Source organism: Suillus fuscotomentosus (genome assembly GCF_016647785.1).
Source record: "Suillus fuscotomentosus strain FC203 chromosome Unknown F5891scaffold_112, whole genome shotgun sequence".
Taxonomy (NCBI): Eukaryota; Fungi; Basidiomycota; class Agaricomycetes; order Boletales; family Suillaceae; genus Suillus; species Suillus fuscotomentosus.
Window position 1 is genome coordinate 25,116 of NW_024539624.1, and position 21,705 is coordinate 46,820.

At 44.8% G+C, this 21,705-nt stretch overlaps 3 protein-coding genes across 3 annotated transcripts; 1 reads left to right on the forward strand and 2 right to left on the reverse strand.

The window, feature by feature from the left end:
- Positions 1–119: 119 nt before the first annotated feature.
- On the reverse strand, positions 120–3,612 carry F5891DRAFT_986284 (uncharacterized protein; the record flags this gene model as incomplete). Its single annotated transcript, XM_041377730.1, has 15 exons — positions 120–148; positions 194–452; positions 505–577; positions 627–680; positions 734–828; positions 895–931; positions 1,178–1,269; positions 1,378–1,494; positions 1,615–1,655; positions 1,730–1,746; positions 2,164–2,334; positions 2,388–2,431; positions 2,604–2,792; positions 2,843–3,100; positions 3,175–3,612. 15 exons carry the CDS (start codon positions 3,610–3,612, stop codon positions 120–122), a joined length of 1,914 nt encoding a protein of 637 aa, XP_041218536.1.
- Positions 3,613–14,642: 11,030 nt separating this feature from the next.
- On the reverse strand, positions 14,643–18,347 carry F5891DRAFT_986285 (uncharacterized protein; the record flags this gene model as incomplete). The annotated part of the gene is made up of 12 exons (XM_041377731.1): positions 14,643–14,956; positions 14,987–15,076; positions 15,124–15,446; positions 15,496–15,533; positions 15,749–16,204; positions 16,258–16,694; positions 16,938–17,132; positions 17,180–17,477; positions 17,529–17,719; positions 17,748–17,840; positions 17,891–18,040; positions 18,185–18,347. The coding sequence occupies 12 exons, from the start codon at positions 18,345–18,347 to the stop codon at positions 14,643–14,645; spliced, it is 2,748 nt and encodes a 915-aa protein (XP_041218537.1).
- Positions 18,348–19,560: 1,213 nt separating this feature from the next.
- F5891DRAFT_986286 (uncharacterized protein) lies at positions 19,561–21,094 on the forward strand (the record flags this gene model as incomplete). The annotated part of the gene is made up of 8 exons (XM_041377732.1): positions 19,561–19,689; positions 19,743–19,824; positions 20,050–20,309; positions 20,357–20,621; positions 20,672–20,786; positions 20,855–20,901; positions 21,003–21,015; positions 21,058–21,094. 8 exons carry the CDS (start codon positions 19,561–19,563, stop codon positions 21,092–21,094), a joined length of 948 nt encoding a protein of 315 aa, XP_041218538.1.
- Between the last annotated feature and the right edge of the window lie 611 nt (positions 21,095–21,705).

Here is a 21,705-nt window from a genome sequence, read left to right on the forward strand (position 1 = left end):
TCATATCACACCATGAGACACACAAGTCTCTACAGCGCATTTCAACTCCTCGTGGAAAATACTCAACATGTTTCCTATGAAAAAAATGAGGTATGTTCTCCATCAAGCTTATCAATCGCTCACCAATACTGGGCCTCTAATTCGAGTCCTGTGCGACTAAGTTAAAATCAAAAGCTTACAGAAAGGAACTTACTTTTGTGGGTCCAATGCCATGCCGTCTTACATTCTTGAAAATGAAGGTATCCACCTACCGGTTCCAACCAGGTAATGATGCGCTTCTCCGGAACCACATAGTAGTATGGAAAGATTTCATTACCTCTCACTAACATTGGCTCGACAACTAGGAACCACTCTTCATTGTTTAGCTTTTTTCTTGATGCGTCGATCCAAGCTTCGAGCCTCATGAGCTGGTCATCTGAGTAAGTCCTCATGTTCATTTCGGCGTATGTTTTCTTGATTTCTATGGAGTTAGTATATGTAACTTGAATTTTAGGAACTACTCACCCATCTTGCATTATAGTTATATACAGCTCCTGACAGATGGACTATCTTGGTCCAATCTTGACGTGTTTCACACCTGTCGATGACATGGTAAACCGATGTCGCCACACACAAAGGTCACAGACCTAGGCATGTCAACCTGCATCATTCCAACGGTATAGTTATGATGGAGAGCTTCCCTACTAAAGCAAGTCAGTACTCATCATTCGTCTCAGGAGAAACATGCGCTCACGGTAGTGTTATTTCGGTGTACCGCCAGAGCTGCATTGGCCATATAGGTACACTGCGCATGAGCAGCTCCTGTGAGTCCATTGCTGCAGTTTTAATCTGGGGATAAGAAGCTGCCAGTGAGTGAATGGCTAAAGCTTCAATGAGACTCAGGACTGAACGTACCGTCGTGGTCATGGCTCGATGTGTCAACGTGGTAGCACTGGTGAGCGGGTAGTTCACACGATGATTGGTTGATTATCTTGATAACTGATTAAAAGCGCCCGCTAGGAACAACCCTGAGATTGTAGATATAATTAGCATACATGCCTTGGTGGAATGATTTAAAAATGGCATGGCACAATGGTCTATTACTAGGTAGTAGACTTGCTTGTATGTAGTCAGATACTGCTTGACAATGCATGATGGTATATATTTTGAAGGCTCTTCGAGCCGAAAAGTAAAGTACATGTATGCGATGGTATAACACAGTGATGGTAGTTCTAGGAATGTGTAGTCGTTGCCCCAGCAGGTCAAACATAACGACTCAGACATGCTACACTACGTGATTGAGAGAGATTCTAATGTACATGATATACCACAGTAAATTCAAACTAGATCTAGAGTGTTCTTGAGAGATCGGTTCTGATTTGAAAATAAAATGTTTACCCGAAGTGCTGATTTCACAGTGTTGGTGGCCTTATTTCTGACGTCGACGAGTTTGGCCTTGATCGTCGTCAGACGTTGTGTTGTCACTGGCGTAGTGATGGCCGATTGGTTGGGTCGCTGGAGAAAATGCTTAAGCCGTCGGCAACGTTAACTCAGTGGTCTTACCGAATCCAACCAAAAGTCCACCTGCGTCTAATGAACTCGTTAGCTATATTCCGTCGATCATACGATACTTACCAACACCTTTCTGCCTTTCATTGGCAGCTGTCCCATAGAGGCTGTGTGCGGTACACAAGACATCGAGTTGTTTGAGATTGTAAGGGTGGGGGGATATTGGATGGCAGCGGCGCACGATTGACGGAAAGGGGCCTGAATTAACATAATGATCAGATTCGTCGTATGATCGGCAATGACAATCTGGCCGAAGCAACAAACAAGCATAAACACACACCTATGAGTTTCAATAGCACGTGATGCTGAGTGGCAGCCGCAACAACACGTGATGCTGAACAGCGTTAGGTCTCCTTGAGATGATTGAGTGAGTGAAGCACTTCGTGGAGAAATGCAAAAAGAGAATGCGACTCATCAGTCGAGCGCGTCATTCAGCTCTCAATAGTATGAATCATGCTTGTCGCTATCGTGTCTCCAAAAGCATGTCAATGATGATTACAGTATTCATTGATACACATACCACGTCTCATATGATACATACAAGTACAAACTGAGTCCTGGACCAATAATCTCCATCAAAGCTCATCCTCGTCAAAGCATGAATCATCCACTGACTTCCCGACTCTTTCCGAATGGAAGGATGTGAAGCTCGCATAGGGAAGACCAGGGAGACATTCATCCACCTGTATGATGGGTTTAACATCCTTCAAAGTTCTGATTCGCTTATTGTTCATGGATGTTCTAGGGCCCAAGGCCTTCGGGTCCATAGGTAACACATTCGCAAACCTGAAAGTTCAATATATCATATCCGACATTAAATTAAAGTGAGGGACACTGACCTTAAAAAAAGCACGTTCCTCATCGTGTCCTGGAACTCGCGAAACTGGTCCAGGTTGTCATACATGTTTGTTAGGGCAGCCACAATTATGTGATACATAAGGAACAGTTTTCATCCAGGAGTCTTGGGTGGGCGCCAAAGATGTAATGTATGATAGATCTAGAACAGTAACACGACTTTTGTTAGTGATACAGGCAACAAACACGCGGGCACTTACGACTGTTACAAGAGTTCCAACGAGACATTTAGCTAGAATGTTCTCCTCCCGAAATTCTTCTGGAAATAAGTCTGTGATTCTGCCTTTGCGGTTGCCATCAGCCAAACCATTCAAGGTTTGTAGCGACGACACCCATAACAGCTCCTTGAACATATGCTCCCTGACGATTTGAAGAATAGCTCGCTCAATCTAAATTTCAATAAATCAATAAGTTAAGTCGCGTAGGGTCAGTCTCTCACATCCTCTTGGTTAGTTGAAATGAAGAGTTCAAATAACTCCTTGACCCTCAAATCCCGCTCTTTGTCCGTGTTACCTGAGAATCCTGTTTCTGACAAAATGCAACCTCGGACGATCTTGCGAAACTCAGAAAGTCTGTTCTCGACATAACTAGAGAACTGCTCACATCGATTAGGAGCGAGCAACGGTGAGGCATGGAAAAAATGCACAGTTAGACGAATGGTGTCCCATCTCAAGGACGACTGCTGTCCGGACTTGGTCTGCACGATTACTGATTGTAACATTAGTTAAAGACTCATATAATTGCGAAAAGATACTCATGCGGTGTGTCAACCATATCTTGTAGCATTGTGTGGTCAAGGGAGATTGCCTCCAAAAAGCAGTTGGTGAGCAATTTTCGATCCTCTCGCTCAGAAGGATCAAACAGATTTCCTAACCCGAGCCAGTGGCTACCAAGGTAAAGACACTTCGTTATAAACATTGGACATTTCCAGGCGGATTGGCAGACCGCTAATTTGATCGCCTTCCTCTCGTCGTTTTCGAGCGTGATATCTGAACCTTTCCACACTAGGGCTTCGTGCGTTACAGTCTTGCTGGTGGGTGTGAAGTTTTCAAAGGGAATGTCATGGGCTCCTGGTGGTAAGGTGAGTGGGTCTTCGGTGTAGTAACCAACAGATGCCATAGTAACAGGGTAGTCGTAATCAATCTCATCATCATTGTTGACGGACCAAACTGATGGAGGCAAGGATACAGGAGTAAACTGTTTGGCCATTGGGGCGTTGTGAAATACCAGCTGGGGAAGAGGTGCAGGGCCAATGATGGTGGGAGGTGGGTAACCATATGGGAATGGTGCTGGGTTGAATCGGATGGAATTGTCCAAGTTACTGACCTATAAATAGAGGAAATCAATCCTCGAACTGCTGCAAGCTGAAGGTAACACTCACAAACCACACGAGGCTGGTGGTCCCTATCACATTTGGTCAACAAAATTGAGTCTCGATTGTCCGAAGAAAATCACCGTCGCCAAAGTATGATTATAAGTCAGGTTCTGAATTTCAATATCATGTATTTCTCACCTGCTTCTCGTACACAGTCCAAAATGCTGTGTTTTCCATGAGGGGGACAGCGAGTACACCAACAATGCCTAGAATGTTGACCCGCTGTAGAAACAACAATACAGAGAGGAACAATGATGCTCCTAACTGTATCTAAAAATGTTGTAGGTCAAGCGTTACCTAGTCTGCTATTCTTGAGACGACAAGTGCGTTCGACCCTAGGGGAAGCGAGTGCAGCAAAGATCTACAGGTACGCGCTGAAGCGAAGCGCGAGAAAGCGCAGGTGCGCGCAAGGCGCGGGAACATGCGTGCGTATGCGGAAATTGATAAAGACTAAGCTTAAGTGATAATATGATGCAAGGTAGGAGAAGAGAGATGCAAAGTGTAGACAAATAGATTTCTACTATACTCTGCTAAGTAGTAAGTGAGTAGCAGGAAAAGTAAGTTGTAAAAATGGAAAGTTAGTTGAAAAGTAAGTAATAGTATGTACTGCTGGCGCTTATATAGTGCGCCTAAGCGCGGTCATGCGGAGCCGAAGCGCTACCGAGTAGGTATGTAAGATATATATGGGTGAGAGTCCATGATAAAAATAAAGATGGAACAATATGCAGATGAGAGAAATAGAAATATACGCACTAGAGAACATGGTGGACAGTGGATGGATGCATCTGGATGGCTGGCGCTATAGGGCGCTGTAGAGAATCATGCCTCTCATGGCGTGATATGGCAGTTTCCACTAGGGAGTATACAGCACCAACTCGCAGCACCACTCTGTGTACTGTCCACAGCGATTCCTATATGAGGCGCAGCTTTCCCGTGCAACGCGCGCCATGCACGCATAACTTCCCGCGCTTCGCGATGTATACACGCGCGCGCTTTCCCGCGCTTGCGCGCCCTTTAGCGCCAGCCATCCAGATGCATCCATCCACTGTCCACCATGTTCTCTAGTGCGTATATTTCTATTTCTCTCATTGCATATTATTCCATCTTTATTTTTATCATGGACTCTCACATATATATATTTTTACATACCTACTCAGTAGCGCTTCGGCTCCGCATGACTGCGCTTAGGCGCACTATATAAGCGCCAGCAGTACATACTATTACTTTACTGAACTTTCACCTCTCACTTTATCTAGTACTTACTACCTAGAAAGTCGCAATAGAACTCTATTCCTTTACATCTCGCACTCTTCTCTTATATTGCATTATATTATCGCTTAAGCTTAGTCTCTCTACCATTTCCACACGCGCGCGCGCGCGTTCCTGCGCCTTCGTACCTTGCGTGCACCTGCGCTTTCTCGCGCTTCGCTTCGGCGCATACCTCTAGATCTTCGCTGCACTTGCTTCCCCTTAAGGGTTGAATGCGCTTGCCACCTCAAGCATAGCAGACTAGGCAACACTCGACCTACAACATTTTTAGATACAGTTAGGAGCATCTTTTGTTCCTAGCAGTATTGTTGTTTCTACAGCACTCAAGCGCGGGAACACACGGGCACGTTGCACGGGAAAGTTGCGCCTCGTATAGGGATAGGTGCGGGTAGCGCACGGAGTGACACTACAAGTTCGTGCTATGTACTCCTTGGTGGGAACTGCCATATCACGCCATGAGAGGCATGATTCTCTACACCGCATCCCCGAGGCACATACTGGGCACTACGACAAATGCGATGAGAGACACGACTGATTTTGATGGTCACTCACATAAATCGGAGAGATTGTACGGTGGTTGTGCGCCATATACCCCATCAGAACATAGCTTTCTGATTCGTCAAAGCCGACGAAGGGGTGCTAAAACGACAAGTTAGAGGGAAACAACGTAGTCGATAGAGAGTAGCAAACTGGGTCATTCTAGGGCAAATGAATCAGAGCGTGACACCTTATACACAATACGGAATTGACATACAGGAAGTTGGATAACCTGGAGAACTCGACTGACTTGAGGAAGGTACAGATAAATCGGAGCAGCGACATCCACTATTTCCAACCGAATTATCAGCGAGAAGTGTTTGTGTCACATTGAGTCAGCTCACTTTGGGTGTCTACCGAGCGAGTAACGAGGGTTTGGAAGAGCAAGACCTGGATGAACGTACCTTTTATGTGAAGCTCCGTTGCAGAGATTGCACCCTGTTACCTGAAATCGGCAGCCAGAGAAAAATGGGGCTTGACCAGAAACGAGCAAGTGCCAAATTACCAAATTACCCCTGAAAATTATGAAGGCTGTGCCAGAATGATCAATGACTGAATTACGCGCTTAAAGACATGAGTTGTGCTGCCGAAATAAATGAATTTTGCGCCAGGATCTAGAGAAGATCGTCAGCCAAAGAAGGACGGGCTAGCTTGACGTACTCGGAGTGATGCTGGCGCAATATGCCAGGAATTAGCGAGAGCTAGCCCATTGGGCCAGCCATGAGTCAGTGATAACTGATCAGGGGTTATTTTGCGCTCAATGTAAGATGCTGAAGATGCTGCGTGTATCATTAGTTTTCATAATCATACTCGTGATTAGTAAACATCTTGTCGAGCACTTCTACAAGTGATTCTGTGCTTCCATTTTGTTCTTGTTGAAAACAAGTCAACTCCTCGACGCCAACATGCTCCTCTTCATCCTCTTCATCCTCCTCGCCTTCGGCAATTTCCTCGAGACTTTCTTCCCTGTCTGTGCATTTGTTTTCCGTCTGTGTTGTCACAGGAATTGCCTTTGCGATCCTCGCCTCATGAGAATACACGTTGTCATGCATGGTATGTGATTCATACCATGTCAGATATATATAGAGAGTGATAAGGAAGATATGAGAGACTGTCTAGCCCTTTGTCACTAAGTTACCTCTCTATTTTTCCTTTATTTCATTGTCTTGTATTTTATTTCTCACTTTACAGGCTTATTTTACCTTGTATTTGTATCAAGCATGTGACCTTCTGTTTATTTCTCATTGTTTATTTTTATTTGGCTTCTTTCAGCCACCAAGTTTTGTATCTCTATTTATTTCTGACTGTTTATTTGTATTTGGCTTCTTTCAGCCACCAGCTTTTATTTGTCATCACATCATGTGACTGGAAAATATTCTGGTTTGTAACATTATTTAAGCTGACTCAACATGTTTAGTCATGATTGGCCATGCTTATGTAACAACATTTAACATGACTCAACATGTTTAGTCATGGTTTGTCATGGTTTCTAATTTCTTTGTAAGATTACACTGTATTTGTAATGTACTTAGTAATAAGCTGATTCATCACCTGGTTTGTAAGCCACATTCTTACCAATCCATCTGATTAATCATGCTTAGTAAGGGGGTTCCCAAAAGGTATAAAAGGACCCCATTTTCACCCATGAAATACAATCCTCCCACTTGACTCTTATCTCAAACCGTGTGAGACCACTAAGACTTAAAGTGCAGGCCAATATAAGTGCCTTGAGATAATCTAAGATATCATTATCTATTCTAAAGTTATATACTACCTTACAGGGGTCGACTATATAACTTTCATTATCATTATTCTACTCTAGGTTATATACTACCTTACAGGGGTTGACTATATAACCATTGAACAGCTCTCATTCTAAGCTTTACGTGTATTCATAAGACTCTCCCTTTCAACGGAAAGTGAGACACATCTAAGGACGACAAAGTTGAAACAGACTTTCATAGGTTGAAACACAACCTACTAGGCTGAAACAAACCTAACGAATTTATCCAGAACACAGAACATTCCACAACAACTTCGTATAAGACTACACAAGAAGAGGACAACAAACTAAATCCTCCCAAGAACTCACCACGTTACCTCCCATGAAGTAGACAAGTCGGAGACCGTGGACTTAAGGACTGGCAAGAAGTCTTCACCATGTATAATTGTGTTGTCATTATACACAACTTTCATATAAGACCCTTAAGTAACAAGACAACGTGCCCCACTCCAAGGCCGTAATGATAACACATTAAGGTGTCTCAATCAGCAAAGCTGGGTGTTCATGTTAGTAATGAATATACAGTGTGAGCAAACACAGACCTGTTGATGTAATACTTGTGCCAGTCATCCTTATCTTTCACAAGAGGGGAAAGACCATTTCCATCACGACTGCGCTGGCCTCTAGAAATGGTGGGTATAATGTGACATGCTCTGAGAACGACTTTAGGGTCTACAAATCCAAAGGTGTTTTCCTTTGCAAGAGGCATGAAACAAACTCGGCCTAGCGTAAATGTCTCCCATGAGTGACTTTGAACGGTTTCGTACCATTGAATGAAAAGGAATTCCAGTCGATGGGATTCATACACGTTTCCCACACGAATAATGTTGACGTGGTGTATACCAAGGACTTTGGCATAGCAATAGTTGTCATTGTCGTCGTCACGATCATCGTGATGCTTAAGTATCATAACATTGCAGTGGGGCGTCTTTGGATTTACAGTGTCCTGCGCCCTGCGAACATCATAAGTCGTATAATTGAATTTTGCGAGGTTGTGGTGATAAAGCCTGTTCTGCTTGAACAGAATGGAGTCGCGCTCTCAGTCCAGATGAGCTGATGTGTGCCCAGGCTCGAGGCGATCCAAAATATGATCTTTTAACCGAGGCAAGAAGTCCTGCGCGCATCTCAGAATGATGTCTATCAAGTTAAAAAATTGATTACCTTCATGGCGGGATCTTTCGCGTGGCTGCGCAGGTAGTGACCAAAGTCATCGTACATCTTTTCACTTTGGCCGATGAAATGATGTTGTTCGGGATTGCTCGTTATTTCATTCACCTCTGCATGTGAGGCTTGCTGTTTTTGCCGTTGCTTGATACGGTGTAGAGAATCATGCCTCTCATGGCGTGATATGGCAGTTCCCACCAAGGAGTACATAGCACAAACTTGTAGTGTCACTCTGTGCGCTACCCGCAGCTATCCCTATATGAGGCGCAACTTTCCCGTGCAACGTGCCCGCGCGTTCCCGCGCTTGAGCGCCCTATAGCGCCAGCCATCCAGATGCATCCATCCACTGTCCACCATGTTCTCTAGTGCATATATTTCTATTTCTCTCATCTGCATATTGTTCCATCTTTATTTTTATCATGGACTCTCACCCATATATATCTTACATACCTACTCGGTAGCGCTTCGGCTCCGCATGACCGCGCTTAGGCACACTATATAAGCGCCAGCAGTACATACTATTACTTACTTTTCAACTAACTTTCCATTTTTACAACTTACTTTTCCTGCTACTCACTTACTACTTAGCAGAGTATAGTAGAAATCTATTTGTCTACACTTTGCATCTCTCTTCTCCTACCTTGCATCATATTATCACTTAAGCTTAGTCTTTATCAATTTCCGCATACGCACGCATGTTCCCGCGCCTTGCGCGCACCTGCGCTTTCTCGCGCTTCGCTTCAGCGCGTACCTGTAGATCTTTGCTGCACTCGCTTCCCCTAGGGTCGAACGCACTTGTCGTCTCAAGAATAGCAGACTAGGCAACGCTCGACCTACAACATTTTTAGATACAGTTAGGAGCATCATTGTTCCTCTCTGTATTGTTGTTTCTACAACGGTGTAAATGCGCTTGGTGACACTCGATCTGTGTCAACTGGTGAACAAAGGCCCGTCAATCAGTACGACAGTACCAGCCTTTTGGGGTATGATGCTCTAATTCTCCCTGAAAATAATTGAGCTAGGGCACAGAGGAGCAGTGAGCTATTGACTGACTGGTTCAGTGCTATACGAATCAGTTGTTCCGAAGTGACATATAGAGGCTACATAATCCCCAAGTGCGTGAAACTTATAGGTCCGGAAATTGAAAGACTTTTTCCTCCGTGGCTGCCTTGGTGTAGGTAGAGATTGAGACTGCTCCGAAGTCGCTTTTTCTTTCCCTTTCACGCTGGTACCTATCCTAGATTTTCGAGCCGCAGTTTTTTGGCCAGTCTGATTCACCTTGTCTGTGGTGTCTGACCGTTTGGCTGCTTTCCTTGCCAGCCGGCGAGACCGAACATCAACTTCACGATCAAGTTCTTGGGTGTGGTATGTGGCACACACTGTCGCCTTAAACTGATGGAAATGATTGCCGAGATCAGTAGTTCATTGGTCCAGGATATCTAGGGTTAGGTCAGAGTGCATATGAAGTTTCGCCAGTCCGTGCCAGTGGGCCATGATGAAAAGAAGATTCATCACGATTTTGTTGTGATTTCCGGGGAGTAGGCCATCGAAAATGGGAATAGAACACTTGAACAAAATTAGACAAAGACCTACAGGAATTGTTCCAGATACATACTTGTAAAAGATCCTCAAAATTTCGTGCTGCCATGTTTGACATCTCAGAAGTATTTGCGGAGAATCGTCTAATGGTTGCTGATCCAAATGAGGGGACTAGTCTGTACCTGTCAAAGTTAGTTGATTGTTAGCTGCCGAGTAATCATCAATAATGTTTGGCACACCTCCTATCAAGTTCATGGATCAACTCCTTGTTGAAGGCGCAAAGAATCCTTAATAAATGAATCAGAAGCATACGCCATACGCCAAGCTCAAACTCATGCAGCAGATCAACCACGAGCACAATGAACATATTGAAACCGAATGAACTAAGGCAGTCCGAAAACGTGTTCTAATTAGATGTTAGTGAACTCACGAAACGAAATCAATGATCATGCTCACAGAGGTTGGTACCCATGAATCACGCTTCAGAAGGTCCTCAACTGCTGTGCTGTCTATGCCGTAGTTCTCCTCGTAGATGAAGCCTCGAGCTGTTTTCACCAGTTGACTCCTTGAGGCATCGGAATGCACAAGAGTCACGCGCTGCTGCCTATCGCGGGTAGGACCTGCGTTTAATGCCGTCACAGCAGAGAATTACAATCCCATGCTCGTATGCCTGTAAGAACTCAGCATCGAGTAAAACCCTCCATTGAGCTTGAAAGAGTTCATGATGGCAATGAGTAGCGCATTCCCGGCTGACTCCCTTGCCTTGGGTGTAAGTACCCGTAAAATCTTTAAATGAATCTGGAAGCTGTCATCCATCAGATTCAATACTGGAGATGATAAATGACCTGCATACCTTATGAAAACATGCTACATGATTACACAGATTGCAGGATGGTTTACACCGACGATACTTCAATTCGTTCCCAAAGTACATGTATACCGGCCACAGTTTCGTGTTACTGAAACTCGTTAGGTGTGTAGCATCAGACGAGAACATGACTGCGACAACCACACAAGGTAAGTCACATCCCGGTTCTCCAGGAGACGACTGAAGTTCGCTGTGTGCATTCATGAAGGCTGGCGAAGTGTATAACTCGCCCTGGATATTGACTTCACATGGAAGATGCGGGGCGCTCCATCGCAGTAGGTAAGGCTCGTAGTGAAATAGCTCGTTGTCCTGAGCATTCGAAAGCTTTTCCCAGATAACAGAAATGAGAGGTCGATAATAAAGTTCCGCTGCGACGTAAGGCCGGGCACCTGGCTGAGCAGTAGTCCGAGAAAAAGGAACCTTGATTGTTACTTGCATTTTACGCCAACCCGCATCCTCATCCTCCCACTCATCTTTTTCATCATCATCATCAACGCTTGCACCAAGATGCGAGTTGATGTTGTCCCATGACATATTTCACACATCATCAGGATCAAAGTCAGGACACCCGACGATACCAATTAGTTCCTTGAAGCTCGTATGTGACTTTTGCGCACTGCCATTCCAGTACCAATGGCCGAGTTGGAAAGAGGATTTGTTGGGGTATGGATGGAATGACACTTTGTGAGACTCAGCATGAATATCTGGTCTTGCTGGAGTAACAGGAGGAATGAAACTGATATCGTGGAGCATAATGACCTCCTCCGGGTCATGAGACGGGGGAGTTGATGAAAAAAATTGGCGTATCAGTCCAAAGATATTCTTTGCTGTGCGGAAAGGAGGAGCCCGCAAGGATGTACAAGTAGAAGTAGTTGTGTTGGCAGGATTCACAGGTGAACTAGACTCCAGTTGTTGTTGTTGGGAGGTCGCACTGGATGGAACACTCGGGGGAGGCTGCAGAAGTACATTGTCGTATTGTCTGTAGCGCAGTGGCAAAGAAATACCAACACGTTGACTCCACCGCTATGCCAGCAATAACCCCTCGTCTATCTCCATAGGTATATTGGTTTGTGAGCTGGGTGCAGCATACGATGAAGAGTCTGCACTCGATGCCTTCGGAGGTGGATGGATTGTGGATGGGGTTGCACGAATGTTAGAAGAATCTGCAGATGACACTGCGTCGATCTGATTGGAAGACGGTGATGAGACTTGTGGGCGGTGAAATCCCATGCTTGAAGACTGTCTGCTAGTGTTGTTGTCAACTCGGGACCATTTCACAGAGCCCAGGAAATCCCTTGCTTTGCATAAAGCGGATGACAAGCGTTTCTTGCCTTTTCACCCTTGGCTGTAAGATTAGACCTAGTATTTGGCAACTACCAGTTTTCCCATAGACACCATCCTTGGCAACTGCCAGTTTGCTTTTTTGACCTATTGCATGGGACTTTGCCAGGGCCCTATTTGGGTGGGTGTTTTGGCTTTCACAGCTGCATTTTTGGGGGTTTTCAAACTCAGCTATGTTTTCAGTCACAAATGTGTTTTCCACATTTGTCAGATGTTTTGATATGTTTTACTCCGCAATTTTGGCCTCCCCACATTATTCCCACACTCCGCATTTTTCGCATTTTTGGCCACCTACTGTGGGAATTACCCCACAACACCCAAAACATCACCCAATATGGTACACCCCACAATTTAATTATTCCCACACCCTCCCCACATCATTGCAGCTTCACCACCACACCACAATAGCTCCCCCTTGATATATAAGTAGTAGTTTAGTATATATATGTATAATATAATATAATAGACTGCTTTTTTTATTTGTTTGTGTGACTGCTCCTCCTCCAGGGGCAATTCAACATAGAGTAGGGTGCAAAACACTTTCGCACTTTTGCCCCTTTGGTGGGGAAGTGTTCTATGATATTCAGAACATATTTATGAGCATATATGAGTAGATTCCCATCTTTATTTGACCCCCTGAAGTGTCCTACATCAATAGATATAGCACATATGCAAGAAAACACAGAATATGTTCCCATTCAATTATTTCTAGGTGAACAGACTTGCAAAAATGATTCCCAGCATCTATTCAACAATAGGAACAATGTATCAGAAGCACAGGACCATAGGACAATATCCTGTTGCATGGTGTGGCCCCCCTCCCCTGGTGGTTTACCCCCTGTGAAATTTTTTCCTGTAGGACCGGACCTCAATTGAGGTAGGGGGTCTATTCCTATGTATATTTGGAGTAGATTTATTATATAGCTGGCCCAGGACACACATAGGATCTTGCTACAGGAACAAAAACATGGAAAATCACATTTTTGACATTTTTGATGTTTTTCAGTATCTTACTCTTGCATATATAATCCAGCCTGCTCATATATCATTATAATAGCATCCCACAGTAGGTGGCCAAAAATGCGAAAAATGCGGAGTGTGGGAATAATGTGGGGAGGCCAAAATTGCGGAGTAAAACATATCAAAACATCTGACAAATGTGGAAAACACATTTGTGACTGAAAACATAGCTGAGTTTGAAAACCCCCAAAAATGCAGCTGTGAAAGCCAAAACACCCACCCAAATAGGGCCCTGGCAAAGTCCCATGCAATAGGTCAAAAAAGCAAACTGGCAGTTGCCAAGGATGGTGTCTATGGGAAAACTGGTAGTTGCCATATATACTAGGTCAAATCATCAGGAAATCGGCGAGAACTTGGCTTTTGTAGATTTAAATGGCAAGTTCGGACCAAAAGTCAACTGGATTATATCCGAAGACAAATGAATATATATGCAAAACATCATGCCATCCAAAGATAAGAAAGTGCAATATGAACCTAACTTTGATGAATGTATACTAATCTCGCAATGCCTTATAACTATGATGCTTGATAGATATACCTTTGTAAGAAGTCCTGCATCTCTCCAATTCAGTGGTCATCTATTGCCTAAGGTAAACTTTGTTATGTTTATTTGCAATTTCAATGAGACGGCAATCGTGAGTTACACGACCAGTGTAATACTTATCCAGAATGGTTGTTACTCATAGTGATGATAGAGCCAGGGCAATGCCTTGTCATACACTAGCATTTTTCGACCGCAATGGTCACCTACTGCCTAAGTGGAACTTTGTGATAGTTCTTTGCGTTGTGAACCAGTTGGTTGCACAAACAATGCCAGATTGCCTCCAAACGGTCTCCCTTTGCAGTTGTGATGGTTCTATAGCAATGACTTGGAAATACACTAGCAGTTATCGATAGCAATGGTCGTTAGCTACCCAAAATAAACATCATTGACGGTTATTTGCAATGCCCACCAGTAAGCTACCAACGTTGTACCAATTGTTACAAACCTGCTGGACAACTACTGTATCCACGTGATGAGTTAGGGTGCCTGTTGGATATACTGACAACCTAGCCCGGTACAGCAAGCATAGATATTTCATATCTTTTGGCGCCTGTTCTTGCGCAAGGGTAGAAGTCAGTAACGGGAGAAGTGAGTGGTTCGCTGATTGGAACCGAGTCAGCCGTTCAGTGTCAACCTTGCTGGCGCCAAAAATTGACATTATATCACATGTATTATTACAGGATAATCAACATTAATAGTACAGGTTGAAGTGAAACTGAGATAAGATATGTACCGTAAGATAAGAACAGAGGCGATCATCCCCAATAACTAGACCCATGTACTCTACTATTGGTATATATCACTTCATATGTTTTGCAGGTTCTACCAGACATAGCTGATCGAAACCCAGATTTACAGTGACAGTTTCGCTAAGTCTAAGGTCAACAGTCTTTTTCTTGGTCCAACAATTTACAACAGTTCCAAGAGCCCCGCGGTGAGCCCCGTCCAGAACGAGGCACTGTTGGTTTTTCTTGCATGGAGGAGCTGGGCTCAGATCACTGGCGGGGATATGATGGTGTTCAATAGCAGCACCTGCGCCGTTGGATGTACAGAATGCGGCCACGTGACCCTCAGGTGCCTGTCCGTTCTCACCACAAAATGAGTCGGGACAAGCTGTCGATACAAATTGCTTGTGTAGCCTACCGTGGAGGAAGTTAGGCGACACCTTCAACAACACGTGATACGTTGAAAGTGTCAATGAAAAGTCTTTTGACATCAACCAAGGTATTGGGCCTAGAATGAAATAAGTAGACATTGCGATGCCAAGACTGAGGACGCACTGTTGTCCGGCAAATTCTCCGCTTCGGCGTTCTGGGTATCGACAGCCCAGGGATCGTGTGTTGACAGAGAGGTGGGATTGGCGGTTGACGTAGGGTTATATGCCTTATCAACATCTAAACTTTCGGACCAGGTGGACCATGCGTTGGATGGCGATGAGCTGGGACCTGTGAGATAAACCACTGGACTGGAAGCAATTTTTTCTTTTTCGACGGGTGGGGTGGTGGAGCGAGGTGGAGGCGCCAAGTATGATCGTTTCCTCATTTCACAGAATGCGGTTAACTCCGGACCTTCGAGCATCGCGCCATTCAGTCTCATTCCATACCTAAATATTGTAAGCTTCAGAACAATTTGAAAATAAGTGTATTACTCACTTGGTGGCAACTTTGTGCAGTTTGAGTCCGGTGCGCTGCTGCCCATGCACAGCAACGATGCAAGTCTCAGAGGAAAGAGAGTGGAGCGTGGCTCAGTAGCCCTTCCGGTCGCCCCCAATAACGAAAACTTCCTGGCCAATATCGTTCTGCAACGAATCCAAGAAGACGTTGCGTATCTTAGTTACAAATCTAATTGGGATGCGGAGCTGTTACACGTGTCAGATGTATTCGAGACGAAGTGAACTATACTTACGAGCGATCGGTCACTATCGCATAATATGGTCAAATGAGCATTTGGAATATCAACGCTGTGCACGACCCCTTTCGCCTGGTACTCCGGTCCGCGGGCAACAGTCACGACATCTCCAGGCCTGACATCATACCCCTTGTCCTTCGTATACTGGATGGTGTGGGTGAGGCTCGTCCGCCGAACCATTGCCACAGGAACTGAGATACTGGAGAGTCCAGAGCTGGTCTCTCTGCCGTCCTGAGTGAGGACATCCCGGAACCACAGATAGGTCGATCTCTTGGCATACCAGTCCACGACGCCGCGTTTCCCCATGTGCCTGCCATCCAGCACTTCTATATAATCTCCAATTTCGATAGAGTCGGACTCGGGGGGAGGCTCGAGATATTGTTGCATGGGTATTTGTGAGTGCATGGTGTGATTCAAGGGACGCCGATCCAAGTAGTACTTGGAAACCTCCACCTATATGTAAATGTCAGTCAATTTCGTAGAAATGTATTTGCGTCAAGACATACCTGTTTGTTGGTGATATCTTGACAAATGTCAAATACATCTTGCCGCATTTGAATAATGTGTCCTTCTATTCCCAAGTATGGACCAGCTACAACTTTGACGGTATCGCCGACCCGGAATACGCGCTCTATTTCTTCAACACGAACCTCTATTTGTTCTGGACGTCCATCGAACGCGAACTCCAAGCTCGCGGAACCAACTGTATGATCCGTCGATATGACCTGACCTGACTCCCCACGAAGAGCACCTTCAACGACCCTCGCCCAATCGCCCATGCGCAAAAATTGCATAGAAAACGATGCGACAGTTTTCTTCAGGAATGGTTTGTCCCATCCGGATTCAAGATGGAGTCGGATGTCGTCAATATGAGGGGAGGCAAGAAGTTCGAGGTTATCGCGGTGGAAATCTTGTAGTAGGAGACCCATGTAGTAGCTTTGTCCTTCGTACGTTCATCCTACTACTTTGTTATCACAAATGATGTCGGAAACGGCCTTGTTGGTCGGAAGGCGACATCGATCAAGCAGAGCTCGAGTTCCGCGAGGCATTGAATAGGGAAAGCGCAATGGAGGAATTAGAACCTTGACCAAATTCTCTGTCTGGGATTCTACTCTGCCTATAGAGCCCCTGTGTGGGCCGTGCCTGATCCTCACCCAAGCTGGGCTAGGTAGTTGGAACAGTGAACCAACGACGGCTTCACGTTCTGCATCCGTGATGCGAAGACATTGCTTCACGGCGAGACCGTGTGAGGCAGGAAGTGAGTCACAGATGCTTTTGGGGCTATCTGCGACTACGTAAATTTGGCCTGCTACCCAAGGCGATACAGTAACAGAGAACTTTTGGTTCCTAAGGTGTTCAGCGATATATTCAACGGCAGTTCCTGCAACGCAATGAGTGGTATACTAAGTAACTGCGAAATAAACATACTTTGAATGTGAAGTAAATACATCCTGCTTGAAGGTGCCGAAACTTCAAGTGAGGATAAAGGGATCAAGGCCGCTCTGGAAGTGAGCCCATGACGACATTGAGATGAGTTGCCCGAATTCTCTTTGAACCTATTGGCTAAGTCGTCAATTTTTTTGGCCAACTTCTCTTTTGCCGATGGTCCTGACATGCGTATAGCCTTCTGCAACTGCTCCGACTCGGAGCGCCAGGCCTCCTCCTCATCACTCCCATCTTCATCATCATCTTCAGCCTCCATGATGATGTATGGATTGTGGGTAGACTATGTTTCCTCTTTAGTATACAAGATTATCAGCCATAGTGTTTTACTTACTTTACGTAGTCCATGTGATCGCTTTCTGCGTGAGTTTGACAAGCGGTTGACCGTCTTCGATGCAGGAGAGGGAGGGGCAGGGGGTACGTGTCTGGCCATGAGTCGGTTGAGGTTGACCAAGGATTCGCTGTCATCTCCTTCGCCAGGAGAACAAGGCACGTCGGGGTTCCACCCAATCATCGGCAGAGTATCTATCGCCAAGGTACGATGCAAGAGCACTATCCATTTCAGGCATCGTCATATCGGTGGTGAGGAACTGTTGGAGAATTCCCCATGCTTGTTTATCGCATAGTGCCGGTGATGTCTGATTGCCTGTATCATACCATTAATGACGATATCGACAACACTGTATTATGACTTACCTTCTTCAATCCTGAGCCGCTTCGAGGCAGGTTCGTCATTATTGGATCGGGCACGTTTGGACATATCCAAGATTCTTTCTCTATGTGGGTATATGTAAACTTGAGAGTTACTAAAATGAACTTGAAACCTCACATAGTATGTTTGATAGTCTATCGGATAGGATACGTTCACTATAGTTATTTGAATATCTGTACACTGTATCGTATCGAGGTAATGGTAGGAGAAAGAGGAACTGCTGATGTGCAAGGTCGATATTTGTAGTGAATCACTATTGTAGATTAGCTAATACTCACTGGTAGTGTGGATTGTGGACATCAACGGCCGGTGCAAACACTGGCCAGTTGTGGTCCGACAGCCTGATTGAATTGTCGAAATGCCATTGTGCTCTTGCCCGCCCTCCTTGGGGCTATAGTATGCTAAATAAGACAATTCCACAGGTGATTGAATAATATACATAACTATTGACGGAACTCAGTGCCTGCCCACCTCACTTGTAAGTATAATATATTTAAATTATTGTGCCGTGCCAAAGCTGCAGGCTACCGCAAGAATATTGGACGTTCTGCTCCACCATTTCACCTTCGTGCTAAATATAGAAGGTTACATTGTAAATATACTTGTGTCGAAGCTTAGACGTCTAGACATGAGTGTAACGAGGGAGTCGAAAAAAGAGTACAACACAAAAAGGACATGGGTGATATACTGAATGACAGTACACATTCAGACCCAGCCGGCGATGCCCGACTTGTCTAGTGGCTCGCTGCCGCTGAATTCCGGCTGAGTTTCAATATGTAGTCATTCAGTATATCAGCGTGCGCTTCCATTGTGTTGCACCTTTCCAACTTCCCAATCGCAAATAAGGCTCAGTAAAGGTAGGTAGGTAAGGCTATTAGTTTTTCTTCTCTTTGCTTCCTGACGAATACTTCAATTGCATAGCTGGGTGGAGCGGGATATGTCATTCTATTTTTATGACTCCGCCTTACCCGAACGGTATCCTCGAAGAATTCAACTCAACCCCACACTTTGATGAGCCTCAGGGACTTGGCTTAAACGTGGCCTGCGGGCACTTCATCGGGCCCGAGGTTAATGTTCATCTGTTGATGCTTTAACGGCTGGTTTGTCTCCCTCATTCAAAGACTTAGCAGAACGTTTTGCTAATCTAATTCAACAGGTCACTCATCTGCTAGAGATACTAAAAAACCGGGGCCAGACACCACTCAGCTTTTGGGAAAGATTTCAGGCAATTCAGAGCGCCCAGTTTTACGGTGGTGAGCTACCTACCACCCCTGACACTGATCACAATTCATACTTGTTCGTGCACATGCTATTGAGTTGCCAATTACATCTACGCTTTGTTTCAAGTCATTCGTATTTTGTTATTTTGTTATCCTTCTGTAGAATTAGGACAAGGGCACCTTTATAAGGGTCCAGACGATGTACTATGTCGCTCATCTTTCAATATCAGTAGTCAATGCGGCTCGAGGGCTATATTAATTTTGATGGCCAGCCAGATCTGTTGACGGCCAGCCAGATCTTTTGATGGCCAGCTGTCAAAATGTATTATTAAAATTTCCAGCATTTGCTGTTGCGAATTCTATACAAATCTCGCTTCAGAATGACCAACAAGACTTAATTTACCCATCTGACTCCAACCGTCATTTGCATGATGATGTCGGCCCCCTCCTGTCTTCCACCATTCGACAGTTTAGCTGCCCGAGTCGGCATGTTTGAACTCTCTAACATACTAACACATGCCAAATGGCTAGAATTTTTCATAAGGCTCATACCAACAGAGAAAGTAAGTTCATAATTTCTACAGCATCTATTGGCATGTTCTGATATTTTGTGTAGCTCCGGACTGAATTATATCTCCTGCACTTTGTACTCAAAGGTCGGGTGTATCTCGGTGACATCTGGCAAATAGTCGCGGGACGTATGTTGGAAGCGCAGAAGGAGGAATCGTTGCGAAGTACTGCTGGGGATAATACAAACCGCTGGAGCATAGAATGAGATTACATGGAAGAGAAGAGAGACCGCTGTCAGCTGGAAGTGTCTCTGTGCAGCCAGGCCATTGATCATATACAGCAGCGCTGGGCTATACGTGAGGGACTGTTATAACTTATCACTGCAAATAGTGTGGTCTGACATAATCACTCAGCAATGCGTCCTATTGCATTACCAGTCAATGACGATGCCTATTTCTCAGCAACTTCACGATGCATCACCAAACCCACAGCCACCTATTCGGGAGCTGCGCGAATCAAGTGTGAAACTTGGTTAAGGAGACAAAAAACCGACCCCATCCCACCTAAAGAAATTACTTTGATCGAAAGTAGCTCGCCCCTTCTCGGCTCTCCTTTAACTATTGGTCAGTTTGCTCTTGTGCACCTGGAACAACGAATGTTGGTGACTGTGAATGTCAGTGCTATCGTTAGTTCGCTTGGTTGTTCTTACGTTCTTTGAAGTACGATGACCCATTGTTCAGCCTGCAAAGTACATGGGTTACGATGTGCCTCCAAGAGGCCTTCCAAGAGGCGCACAAAGTGGAATTATCCACACAGGCAGGACTCATGTCAATGTACCTTGACCTAGGAGGATACCATACTCACCATCGCAATGCTCAATCGGAGCTATTCTTCTTGCGAGCAAAGATGCGCCGTGCCCAAGCTGAGGCAGCTGTTTATACACTGGCCCTTGAAAATTCCCCTGCATCAACCTACTCTGACAGTGGTAAGCGCGAACTGGTCGAAGTTTCATCAATGGCTGATGGGACATTACAGATATAGACTCGTCACAACGCCCAGCTCTGCCGCAGCATCTACCAGAGGAAGTGCATCGCTACATGGAGTGCATGGATGACGAATCAATTGACACTCGCACCAATTCTGACTTATGGTAACCGAGTTGTGTTTATTTCTGCCCGGTGTGATATGAGCATATACCTTTACATTTAACTACGAAAGCTCAGGTGTAGGAATACTTCCATGGCCCAAGGAGTATGGGCCAGAGGGTGCGTCGTCGTATATTTAACGCCACTGCATAAGCCGTCGCAGTGGTTATCAGGCGCACGTATCTTTATATCCCTTTATGTCTTATCAACATGTACCATAGACCTTGTTGTAAGGTTAGTACGAACATCGATCAGGCTCGACTGTACTTGTATTAGTACAAGCAATCTTTTTACCTTTGAACGTTCACTATGAATTACAATGCGAAATGTTTGTGTAGTACATTTACTGTTTTGTCAAGAGTAGACTCAAACACTGAGATAAGTGCACGGCGCATTGACTGCAAACTGCCAAGCACACTGAAAGGGAGCAGGTGGATTTCAGGTGGAGCTCGCACAGAACAGGGCTTGTGCACGTGCAAATTGTTTCCGCAGGATTTAACTTAATTTAATAATAAAATTTAACGCTCCATGCTTACAGACGGTGGAATGTAGCATTATCATCAAATTTGGAAATTGATGACGTGTGTTGGATATTACGGGGGTTGCCGGCTGAGTTTAATTTCTCAAAGTCGATCATTATAAATACTACCCCACTTTCATCATTCTTTCCTTTTCCCATTTTCATCGAATCCGTGTACACACACAGTTACGATATGGCTACGACACTGTACCTATACATAAGTTTGATTAGTGCAAATTTTGTACCAGTCAAGGACGTTCACTTACACTACGTACGAGAGATGTGATTTATATGTGCTCTGAAGTGATTATAAGCACAAATCCTGCAGTAGAGCAGATTCATAACGGTCAGATATGATATAATGTATATGGTTAGCATCAGATTAATATCTGACACAATTTGCA